At 40.6% G+C, this 11,013-nt stretch overlaps 1 protein-coding gene across 1 annotated transcript; it reads left to right on the top strand.

Annotated features, from left to right (window-relative positions):
* Nucleotides 1–383: 383 nt before the first annotated feature.
* On the top strand, nucleotides 384–5,922 carry LOC113709765 (uncharacterized). Its single transcript, XM_027232617.2, has 4 exons — nucleotides 384–2,449; nucleotides 2,684–2,886; nucleotides 3,538–3,761; nucleotides 4,405–5,922. The coding sequence occupies exons 1-4, from the start codon at nucleotides 979–981 to the stop codon at nucleotides 5,132–5,134; spliced, it is 2,628 nt and encodes an 875-aa protein (XP_027088418.1). The 5' UTR covers nucleotides 384–978; the 3' UTR covers nucleotides 5,135–5,922.
* The last annotated feature ends 5,091 nt before the right edge of the window (nucleotides 5,923–11,013 follow it).

Here is an 11,013-nt window from a genome sequence, read left to right as displayed (position 1 = left end):
AGGTACAACTGACACCCCAAAAGATGCAAAAAGGAAAGCAAAACCCAACCCACACCGCTCCCTCTTTTGTTGAGCTTGTCCTGTGTGCTCCTTTTCCCTTCCCAGTCTCTCAACTCGCATCCTGTATTTCCAACCCCACCAACAGCAATGCTCACAGCGCAGAAATACACCATTTATTCACTTCTTTTCATCTTCCTCCAAAGTCTGAACATGTACTTGCTTCCTACTAGGGGACTACTACGTAATCCATCCCACCACAGTCTTTCTACTTCTAGTGGAGCGTCCATCCCACCACCACCACCACCACCACCACTCAGTCTCTATACATCTCCTGCTTAAAAACACACGCACACACACTTACTAGTACAGAAATAGAAGAAGCACTTTTGTCTGCACTTCTACTGTCAAATACACACTTCACAAAACAAACAGTGCACTGCTACTGTTGATTACTGTTGACTATATTCTCAATCACTGACTCTTCAATTTTCTTTGGATTTTTACCCTCTCTAAACTCATACTACTAATCAATCAATGCTGCTACTATTTACTGCTACGCTACTGCTACTACCAATCTACCGTATACCTTCACAAAATTCTCTCTCTCTCTCTCTCTCTCCCATACAAACCGACGACACTGCCCCCGCTGGCAAAAAGATTCTCTCTCTCTCTCTCACACACCCTTCTGTTCTAGGCCTTCTCTTTTCCTTTTTCATTGCTAGTCCCCCCTCCCCAAAAAAGAAAAGAAATTTAAAAGAAGAAAAAAGGAAGAAAACCCTGCTAAAATTCACCACCATAACCCATGCCTTCTTTTCTCCTCTCCCGCTTGTACTATTACTTTGCCTTCTACTCTCTCAATCTCTAATAGTAGTATCTAGAACTTAAACAAATACCACCAGGGCCGGCCTCTCTATTGAATTCATATACTACTATCTTCTTTTTTTTCTTTTGAAAAAAAAAAAGAAAAAAAATAATTTAATGGGGTGCGCCAACTCCAAGCTTGACGACTTGCCGGTGGTGGCTCTGTGCCGGGATCGGTGTGCGTTTCTGGACGAGGCCATCCGGCAGCGCTACATCATCTCCCAGGCTCACCTCCACTACTTCCACTCCCTTAAAACCGTCGGCGCTTCTCTTAACAGATTCTTCGACCACCTTGAAGTCGCCTCCGCTGACCAACCTCCTTCTCCCCTCCTTAATCTTCCCCCTGCTCACCGCAAAGCCCATCCCCCTCAGCCTTCTTCCAAACTCCCCGCCCCTTCTTCTCCCCTCCCCCCAAAAGCCCACCGCCACTCTCACTCTAATTCTGGCTCTCACATAAACTTCCACTCCGACGACGACGATGACGAGGACGGCGACGACGCCGACCTCCACCACCTCCACCACTTCAACGATGGCTCCTCTTCTTCTTCCGGCCCCTCCCCTCCCCTTCATGATCCCTACCGTCCCCAACCCGAAGCATACCCACCACCGCCTGACACCCAGCACAGCGTCGACTTTGACTACCAGAGACTCTACCTGTCCTCCTCCGCCTCCCCCTACTATCATGGCGGCGATCTCGGCGGCAACTTTCAGCACATGAATTTCATGAGAAAGCAGTCCACGCCGTCGGTTACTTACCAGCAGCGACCCCTAAGTCCCGAAATTGTACGCATGGGCGGTGGTGTGGCTTCTACCTCTTCTTCCTCCCATTATCCTCCTCCCCCTTATGGCCCCCAACATGTTGATCAAGCAAATCCCAACTTTTACCCTACTTATATCAACTACTCCGATATCCCCGGCGGATCCGCCGGCTTTCTGGGCTCGGCGGCCGCTCCCTATTATGCTTCTTCGTCGTCGGCGGCGCTTCCGATTGGGGCCTACTCCTCCTCGGCTTCTACCTCCAAAGAACCACCTCCTCCGCCTTCTCCTCCGAGGGCTTCAGCCTGGGAGTTCTTTAACCTATTTGAGGGTTCCGACAAGTACTATCCCCAGTACACGCCCAGCCGCGATTGGAGGGAGGTCAGGGAAGAGGAGGGCATCCCTGATTTGGAAGAAGAAGATTATCAGCAAGAGGTTGTGAAGGAAGTTCATGGCAATCAGAAGTTTGTCGATGGCAGCCGCGGCGGCGGCAGAATTAGTGGTGGCGGTAAGGCGACCCTGGAGGATGAGGGCGACGGGGAAGGGGAACACTCGGAGGCTCTGTATCGGCCAAGGCCCAGCACTGGTATGGAGAGTGATGCGGCGGAGTATGAGGTGCATGTGGTGGAGAAGAAAGTGGTTGATGATGATGAGGAGAGGGCAAATGTCGCTGGCTTCAAGAATCGAGGTGGCGGTCGGTTCAAAGGAGGTTCTGAGGTCGTGAGAGAAATTCAAATCCAATTTGAGAGGGCTTCTGAGTCGGGAAATGAGCTTGCTAAGATACTCGAGGTTGGGAAGCTTCCACATAATCGTAAACATGCTGCTTATCAAGGTAAAGTAACCATCTTTCTTGCTAATTCGTTTTTTACTCGCACTGATTTCTGTTGTCAGAGACAGTGTTCAATCCGCGATGACTGAATTTTGCCTGCAGTCAGTTTGCTGAATCCTTTCTTCTCTTCAAGTAAACTAAAAATCGTTTAAAATGCTTTAGTTATCTCAACTTTTAGATTCTTTGATTTAGATTTCTTTTTCAAGTTTCAATTTTTATGTGGTACTTCTTCGGCAGTTCCTTCCAAAATGTTGCACGCAATTGCCCCTTCTCTCTCGGTAGTATCCTCGCAGCCTTCTACTTCAAAAGGTGCTGATAATGAGAATGCTGATTCGACTTCTCTGGATGCTGAAGGGGAACTGAATTTGAAGCCAAAAAATCTTTCTTCTACCCTGCAGAAGCTGTATCTTTGGGAGAAGAAACTCTGTGAAGAAGTTAAGGTGTGATCCTATTTTTTTGGTTATCCACTTAATGCTCATTCCTCCTATATTTGATTTTGCCATGTTATCAATCTATCTCTCAGACGGCTGTGGTGGTCTACCATGATCATGATTTTTTTTTCTTTTTTACTACGAATGTATGTGGAAATGGTCCCCTATTGAAACCGAGTGGTTCAGTTTGGTTATACCATGTATGGATGTTGTTTGGGCCAAGGTGATCTACTTGCACCTGCTTTCTCATGCCTCTGTTGGTTGGTGTTCTTTGGCGGGAGTCATTAGTTGTTCATAGTTTCAAGGTGTGATGAGATGTTGGGTCAATCATTTTGTTTACGTGTTTGTTTCTTTGCTGTTCTAACTCTTCAATTTGTATTTGCTATTTCTGGAGATTTAAGTTTTGTCCCTACGTATGAGATGACCTCTAGGCCTTTACCGATATATCTGTTTTGTGATTAATAAACTCAACCGCTCTTGCTAGGAGTTGTTCTATTGGTATCCCTAGTTGCCGTTTTTTGCAAGCACATTTCAGGGACGTAGTTTTTTCAGTTCTTTGGGTGTGGCAAACCCTTAAGATGACTTTACTCCTTTCAATTGATGACGCCATTTTGGTTGAATAGTTAACAATACTTTTATATGATTGAGAATGGCTTGCAGGTTGAAGAAAAAATGAGGATTCTCCATGAAAGGAAGTGTCGGAAACTGAAACGATTAGATGAAAGGGGTGCTGAGGCCCACAAGGTTGATGCAACAAGAGCAATGGTAGAGTCTTTGTCCACAAAAATCAGAATTGCAATCCAGGTTGTTGATAAGATCTCTGTGAAGATAAGTAGATTGAGGGATGAAGAGTTGTGGCCACAACTACATGAGTTAATTCAAGGGTATGTAGCAAGTATAGTCCACATTCCTTGTAACTTATGTTAAACTTTATTGATTTCTGACCCTTTCCCTGCAAACATCTCTTGTACAAAAACTAATGTGATAACAGAAGTTTGTAAAGCTAGTCTCAAGAAAATCCTTCTGTTTATTTTTCGAGTGACAATGCCACATCTGTTTTCTTGGTGTGCAATAAGAATGAAGGTAAACCTGTATTTTTTCATTTAGTTTGCCATGGATTTGTTTGTTAGACTGCAATAAAGCTTCAGATTTTGTGAATATTATGATGGTGTCCACGTTTCTCATAAGATTAATTTTTGAGGTATTGATAAATCATGGATCAACATGGCGCAGTTATATGTCTTCTCCAATAAACTTTGATGTTCTTCTTGAACTTTTTGAAGAATCCATTCAGTAAAATCCTGATTATGCTTTACGTTCTTTCTCTGTCATAATCTGCGTCTTTATATAGAATAGTCGACTTGTTAAGACTCGACTAAATCCTAGGCTACATTGTTTCTTCTTCCTTGGAAACCTATTCTACACTGCATCTTTTGGGAAAGTGATGTTTTAATTTCTTTATACAATGGACATCGCTTTTGCCTTCCTACCTTTTTCGTTGAATTTTGTTATTGTCACTTGTTTCAGGTTGGCAAGAATGTGGAAATCCATGCTTGAGTGCCATCATAACCAATGCCAAGCAATTTTAGAAGCCAAACATTTGGATGGCATTGCATCTCACTCTAGCGAGGCTCATATTGAAGTTGCTTTGCAGCTTGAACATGAATTTATTAGTTGGGCAGTAGGATTCTCAAAGTGGATTGGTGCCCTGAAGCATTTTGTTAGGGCATTAAATAACTGGCTCATGAAATGTCTTCTATATGTGCCTGAAGAAACGCCTGATGGTATGGCTCCATTTTCTCCTGGTAGGATAGGTGCTCCCCCTGTTTTTGTCATATTTAACCAATGGAATCAAGCATTTGATAGAGTTTCTGAGAAGGAAGTTGTTGGCACTATGAGAGATTTTGCCGCGAGTGTCCATCCCTGGGAATGGGATAAAGTTGAAGTGCGGCAGAGGATGACCGCAAACAAGGAAACAGAGAGGAAAATGAAGAACCTTGAGAGGGAAGACCAGAGGTTACAGAAGGAGATGCAGACCTTAGATAAAGTTATGGTTGTTGGAGGTGGTAATGGTCTCTCACCAACTGGGCAAGTTGTGTATCAGAGTGACACGAGTAAAAGTAGTAGTCTTCAGGTGGGTCTTCAACGTATTTTCGAGGCCATGGAGAGATTCACAGCTAACTCCTTGAAAGTCCATGAGGAGCTTCTGCAACGCATTGAAGAGGTTCTTGCTCGAGAGCCTGAGAAAGTTTTGTAGGGGGATGCATGCATAACTTCCTTCCCAAACAAAGAACTCGTTGGGCAATTGGTCATACGGGTTGCCCTCTGGTGAGAGAGAATTGAAGTTTCAGGGCGTTTTGTTGGAGCTTAACTGTCAAGGCTCTCATCCATTGAAGGGCGGGCATGGGCAATGGTATATGAATTTCCAGGAGAGGGGCAAGTTTTTGGCTATATTCCATGGAATAGCATTCCCGGTACTCTTTTTTTTTTCTTGGTTAATTTTTTTTTTCAACAAGGAAAGATGAAAGTGGATGCACGAGGCCAACTTGGGTGGTTATGAATCTGCCAAAGCTCGTGCGGCAATGAATAGTAGATACGCATTGAGGAATTGGATAAATAATGAGGATAAGAAATGGGGGGCTTTCCAAGAGGAGTCTGGCAGGCAGACGTGTGTATCTGTCCGGTGACTGCTGTTCTTGTCGGGAGGTCCCTTTCTCTTGATACAATGCCAGCCAAAGGAGGAGGTTTGGTGGCCGGAGCTGCAACCGGAAATTGTTTCATTTGTTGGGAGTTCGGAAAACCTGTAATAATACTTTGAACTTGAAATCAGGATTTGAGGTTGATGCGTGCAGTGGCTGGCTGTTTTGGCGACGCAAGTCTTGAAATAATAGCCAGGATACGACGGACAGGTCTTTGTATTATTAAAATTTTTTTTGACATAATAGGTCAGGATCAGGTCATGTATAGTTAGATATGTTCTTGTTTTCTTGACTTTGTCGATGACACCACTATAATTAATTGTTGTACAAAAGCTTCTTTTTTTTTTTTTGGGTTTTGTTTTCTGGTAGGTGATTAGTAAGGCAATCAAGTTTTGTAGTCCTAGTCGAGTTTTTGCGGTCGGGGGGCATAGCTTCTTGTCTTGTTTTGTTTTGAGAAGAATGAGAATATATGTGTCATTGGAAGTAGGGAAGAATTGTACTAATCGTCTCTCATATATCATTGATAATGTGAAAATTTGATCCCTCAAAATAAAAAATGAAAAGGTTCTCCAAATTGTACCAAAGGGTCTCAAAAAATTTCAGGTTCTCGAGCTCTGGCAGCGGCATTCAAGAGACTGATTTTTGAAGTGTATAACCTCGCCTGAGGTTTGCTGATGGTAAAACCTTCTTGTGTTAAAAACAACAAAGGAATTTGCGCGAAATTTCTTTAGATCCAAAGTGTTTGATGAAACATATAATAAAACATGTCTGAGCTAATCATATTGTATATTGATGCCATATAATGGCATAAACATGGATTTGCCGATTTGTTGCTCATCAAACTTTCGTACATTGAGCACATCTAGAATTTCACAAAAGTGTTAAAGTTATAGAAAATGTATCAGTCCTTCCGAATATGTTCTCATAAACTGCTAACGTTGTTGCATCCTTGGACATTAGCTTAATTAACATCATGCATTTCACGTTACAGAAAGGCTCACTTGAAGACCAAAATTGGGCATAATTCTCGGTTCTATTTTTTGTCATTGTTCGAGGATGAGGCTTTCATTATTAAGGCATAAAGTGTAGGAAGCCAAAAGAATCAGGAGCAGAGCTGTGCGGAGAAGCATTGTGGTTCTCTGTACTTTTTTGCGCTTTTAATTTTGGTAAAGAGTAGTGGTAGAAAGAGGGAAGTCCTAGGTGGTGGGCGGTGGCAAATGGTGTGGTTGCTGCTTTATTCAGTTAAAGGGGATTGGGGGGGAGAAGAAAGGAAGAGGAATGAAGGACCGATCCGCCATATTTATCCTTTAAAAATTGGTCATGTGATGCGCTCGTAACTTATTCCAATCAAAATTGATTGGAAAAGTGATTAGGGATCAAAAGTGGTTATTTTATTTGTTATGGGCTAAAAATGCTACTTTTCATTTTAAAAGACTAAATTTTCATATAAGTGATGTGCGAGACACGATGGTTGCAATTTTTTCTCATAAATACTAATAATAGGAGTAACTAATAATAAAGAGTTTTTTTTTTTTTAAGAAGGAAGAATTACACCAATCATCCTTCATATATCGCTAATGTGCAAATTTAGTCCTCCAAAACAAAGATGATCAATTTTAGTCCCTAACAAATAAAAAATAATCACCTTCAATCCCTTTTCACTTTTTTGAGTGAATTTTGATAGGAACAAATCAAGCCTACATCCCATTGTAGGGGCAGGAATGAGAGACAATCAGTATGGAATCTGGATAAGGGCTGGACATGGGAAAGGCTCTCCACAAAAAAGGCAATCCACCTCAATTTACAATCCACAGAGACACTACTGGAGGATTCAAAATGATGAGTGGAAGGAAAAGGAAAGGTCAAACATTCAGGAATTGACACAAGAAGGACCTACAATTAACATTCCTACAAAGGCAAAAGGACAAAGGGTGAAAGAAGAACAGTGATAAGGGGAAAGGAAATCCAAAGAGATCAAAGAAGGGATGGCAGGGAAGAACCTAGCATTCATACAGTTAGGAAGGCTAACAATGAGGGCAAGGTAGACACAAACAGTGTGACTGCTCAAAATACAAGAAAAACGACGGGAGAGGGTGAGGGATCCAAAGGAGATGCCTGTGAAGAAGGGGAATATAAGCAGACCAAAGACAACAGAATGGAAGGAGCAGACATAGAGGTGCAGATGATGGAAGAAGAAAATGACAATGTAACTGCACAATACCCTCAGACTGATAAAACTAATGAAGTGGTGACAAAATTGAAAACAATGAACACGAATGGACACATGTAGTTAAAATGCAAGGGGCTGTAGTAAAACAGAACAGGAGGATCCTAAAATTTTTGAAGTCCCCAAATAAAACAAAGCAACCAGTAAAAGAACTATGTACCAATAACAGCAAGAAAAGGACACAAGCGAAAAGGAAAGTAAACTAGTTGGATGTGGACATGAAGAATGTTGAGGACAAGGTACAAATTGGGAAGAGGAAACAAGGATGCTATGGAAGAGGATTCAATAGAAGCTGAGACAGAGGGGGAGGGGTCCAACCTAATGTGAACCCCTAGAAATAAATGAGAGCCTTGGTGTGGAATTGTCAATGAGTAGGAAGCCTCTTAACAATTCCTCAATTGAGAGAGGTGAATAATCTCTCCTCTCCAAATATGATGTTTCTGTGTGAAATTAAAAATAGAAGTAAGTAAATGGAGAAAGTAAAAAATATCCTCAAATTTGATGAAGCAATTATTGTTGAGATCATGACTAAAGCAGGTGGAATGACTCTTTTTTTGGAAGAAAGAAATTAAAGTCAAAAGGGTGTTGATGGAAGCATTCACAATTGAAACTCAAGTGGAAGATCAGGAAAATAAGAGTGAATGGTGGTTTATGTGAGTATATGCCAGTTGTGATTACTAAATTAGGAAACATCAGTGGAAAGTGATCCAGGCAAGAAAAGGAATAGGGAGAGAAAGATGGTTACCTGCTAGAGACTTCAATGACATAGTGTCAAATGAGAAAAACTACGGAGGAAACTGGGGAGGACAGAGGATCTTTAAGGCTTTCAAAGACTTCATAAATGAAAACCAGTTGATGGACATAGGTTTTTAGGACACCCTTGGACCTGGTGCAATAATTGGGAGAGTGAAGGTTAAGTCAGGCAAAGTTTGGATAGAGGGCTATGTAGTTATCCTTGGTATTAGCTTTTTAATAAGGTAAGCTGTAAACATCTCGACACACAACCATAGTATGCTCTTAATTGACACACAACCAGGCTAGGTTAAAAGGAAAAAAAGGTTCTATTTTGATAAAAGGTGGCTCCAAAGAGAAGAAATCACTAAGGTTGTCAAAAAAGCATGGGATCAAGAGGATGAAGGATCAAGAATGTTCAAAATAACAAAAAAGATAAAAAGATATAGACTAAATCTGCTCAAGTGGAAGAACACGATCCAAATCAACTCTAAAGAAAAAATTGACAAGATGAAAAAAATAATTGGATGAGCTGAGAGAAGCTAATAACATGGAGAACAGGAAAAGCAGGATGAATTATTTGAAAGGCAAACTGAAAGAGACTTACAAAGAGGAGGAGATTTACTGGTGCTAGAAATCCAGACTGAATTGGCTCAAGGAAGGAGACAAAAACATGAAATTTTTCCATGCTAGTGTTCAGGGTAGATGAAGAAGAAACAGAATTGCAAATATCTAGAGAAATGATAGAACTTGGACAATAAATGAAGAGGAGTTAAGTTCAGAGATTGCTAAGTACTATAAAGAACTCTTCACAAACACTGAGGGAGGGGGCTTAGAAGAGGTACTGGATGGCATACCACACACCATCACAGAGAGCATGAATGATAATCTTATAAAACCTGTGGGAGAGGATGAGATTAAATCTGCTCTCTTCTTTATGAGTGCTGAGAAAGCTCTAGGCATAGATGAGATGCTTCCCATCTTCTCCAAAAGTTTTGGAACATAATATAAAAGGACTTGGTAAATGCAATTCAAACTTTCTTTCACACTGGACACATTTTTAAGTCAGTCAACCACACAGTCATTTCACTCATTCCTAAAATCATAAACCCCACCATTCTCAAGCACTATAGGTTTATCAGTTTTTACACTATATTGTATACAGGTATTGCTAAAGTGTTAACTAACAGACTGAAAGAAGTCCTTCATTTCTGCATTTGCAAAAACTAATCTACATTCATTCCTGGTAGGCAAATTTTGGATAATATAACAATTGCTCATGAATTCATGCATTACCTTAAGAATAAAAGGCAAGGCAAAGATGAGTTTATGGTAGTAAAATTAGATATATCTAAAGCCTATGATAAGGTTGAATGGAGGTTCTTGGAAGCAGTGATGCAGAAAATGGGGTTCAATGAGAAGTGTAGGAAGTAGATCCTAGAGTGTATGTCAATAATGTCCTACTCATTCACCATCAATGGAGAGGTTATGGAATATGTGATACCAAAAAAGGGGATTAGACAAAGGGACCCATTATCGTCTTATCTATTCCTCTCATGCTCAGAAGATTTTTATAATCTAGTCAGAAAAGCAGAAGAGGAAAAGAATATCTTGGCCATGAGAATCAGTAGGTAGGGACCCAGCATTACTCATTTGTTCTTTGCAGATGATTCCTTAATATTTTGTAAGGCAAGACTGCAGGATGCAACATAACTCATGAGGATACTTAGAGTCTATGAAGGAGGGTCAAGTCATTTCCCAACATATTCTATCCAACTCAAAATCAGCCCAATACTAGATAACTTAGATTATTAATTCGAGAATGACTCAATTCAGGATTAATAATTTGAGAGCGAGTCATCTCATCTCATTCGATTCGTGAACCAAATGGACCCTAAGGTTTGATAACTCTCATTTTAATAGTGAATTCGATTTCATCGGTACAGTACCCAAAAGGAACTGTAGAATTTCCTTAATTTGACTAGTAGGGGGTCGTTAAATAGCTAAAAAAAAAGAGAAAAGAGAGTTGTAAATCATCTTTAGCTAAAGGCTTTGAACTTTCCCAAAACTAGAAAAAGATGATAGTGAAAAGAAATGAGGCTGAATGGTCTGGGTTGAAAAAAAAAAAGAGAATTATTTTAACACGTTGCATAAGAATTAAGAAACGAGGTAATAGTTCCATTTAAGGATTTTTATCTTTTGAACATTAATAATTCATAAATGTAAAGTAGAATCTCTTAAAGAGAAAAAAGTAGAAAGTACTTCAATGCGAGTGAACAATATAACTAAGAAAAGGTTGGGGGATGGGGGTACGGAGGGATTGGATGGCACGGGGAGAAGGAGCATAAAAAGGATGTTTGGATTCGAGATTTTTCACTTATATAAAACAATAATAAAATTAGCAGAACTAAGAAGAGATCGAAGACAAAATGCAAAGGGTTAATATGATATAATTAAAATGAGAAGGAAAAAAATGAC

The sequence above is a fragment of the Coffea arabica genome, chromosome 9e (genome assembly GCF_036785885.1).
Source record: "Coffea arabica cultivar ET-39 chromosome 9e, Coffea Arabica ET-39 HiFi, whole genome shotgun sequence".
NCBI lineage: Eukaryota > Viridiplantae > Streptophyta > Magnoliopsida > Gentianales > Rubiaceae > Coffea > Coffea arabica.
The sequence above is the reverse complement of the archived record's forward strand: the minus strand, read 5'-3'. Positions and strand labels throughout refer to the sequence as shown.

Bases quoted from the DNA above. Each gene is read 5' to 3' on its own strand.
- LOC113709765 (XM_027232617.2), top strand. From the start codon at position 979: ATGGGGTGCGCCAACTCCAAGCTTGACGACTTGCCGGTGGTGGCTCTG. The intron at 2,887-3,537 runs GTGTGATCCTAT...AATGGCTTGCAG, and splicing joins AACTCTGTGAAGAAGTTAAG to GTTGAAGAAAAAATGAGGAT. The intron at 3,762-4,404 runs GTATGTAGCAAG...CACTTGTTTCAG, and splicing joins CTACATGAGTTAATTCAAGG to GTTGGCAAGAATGTGGAAAT.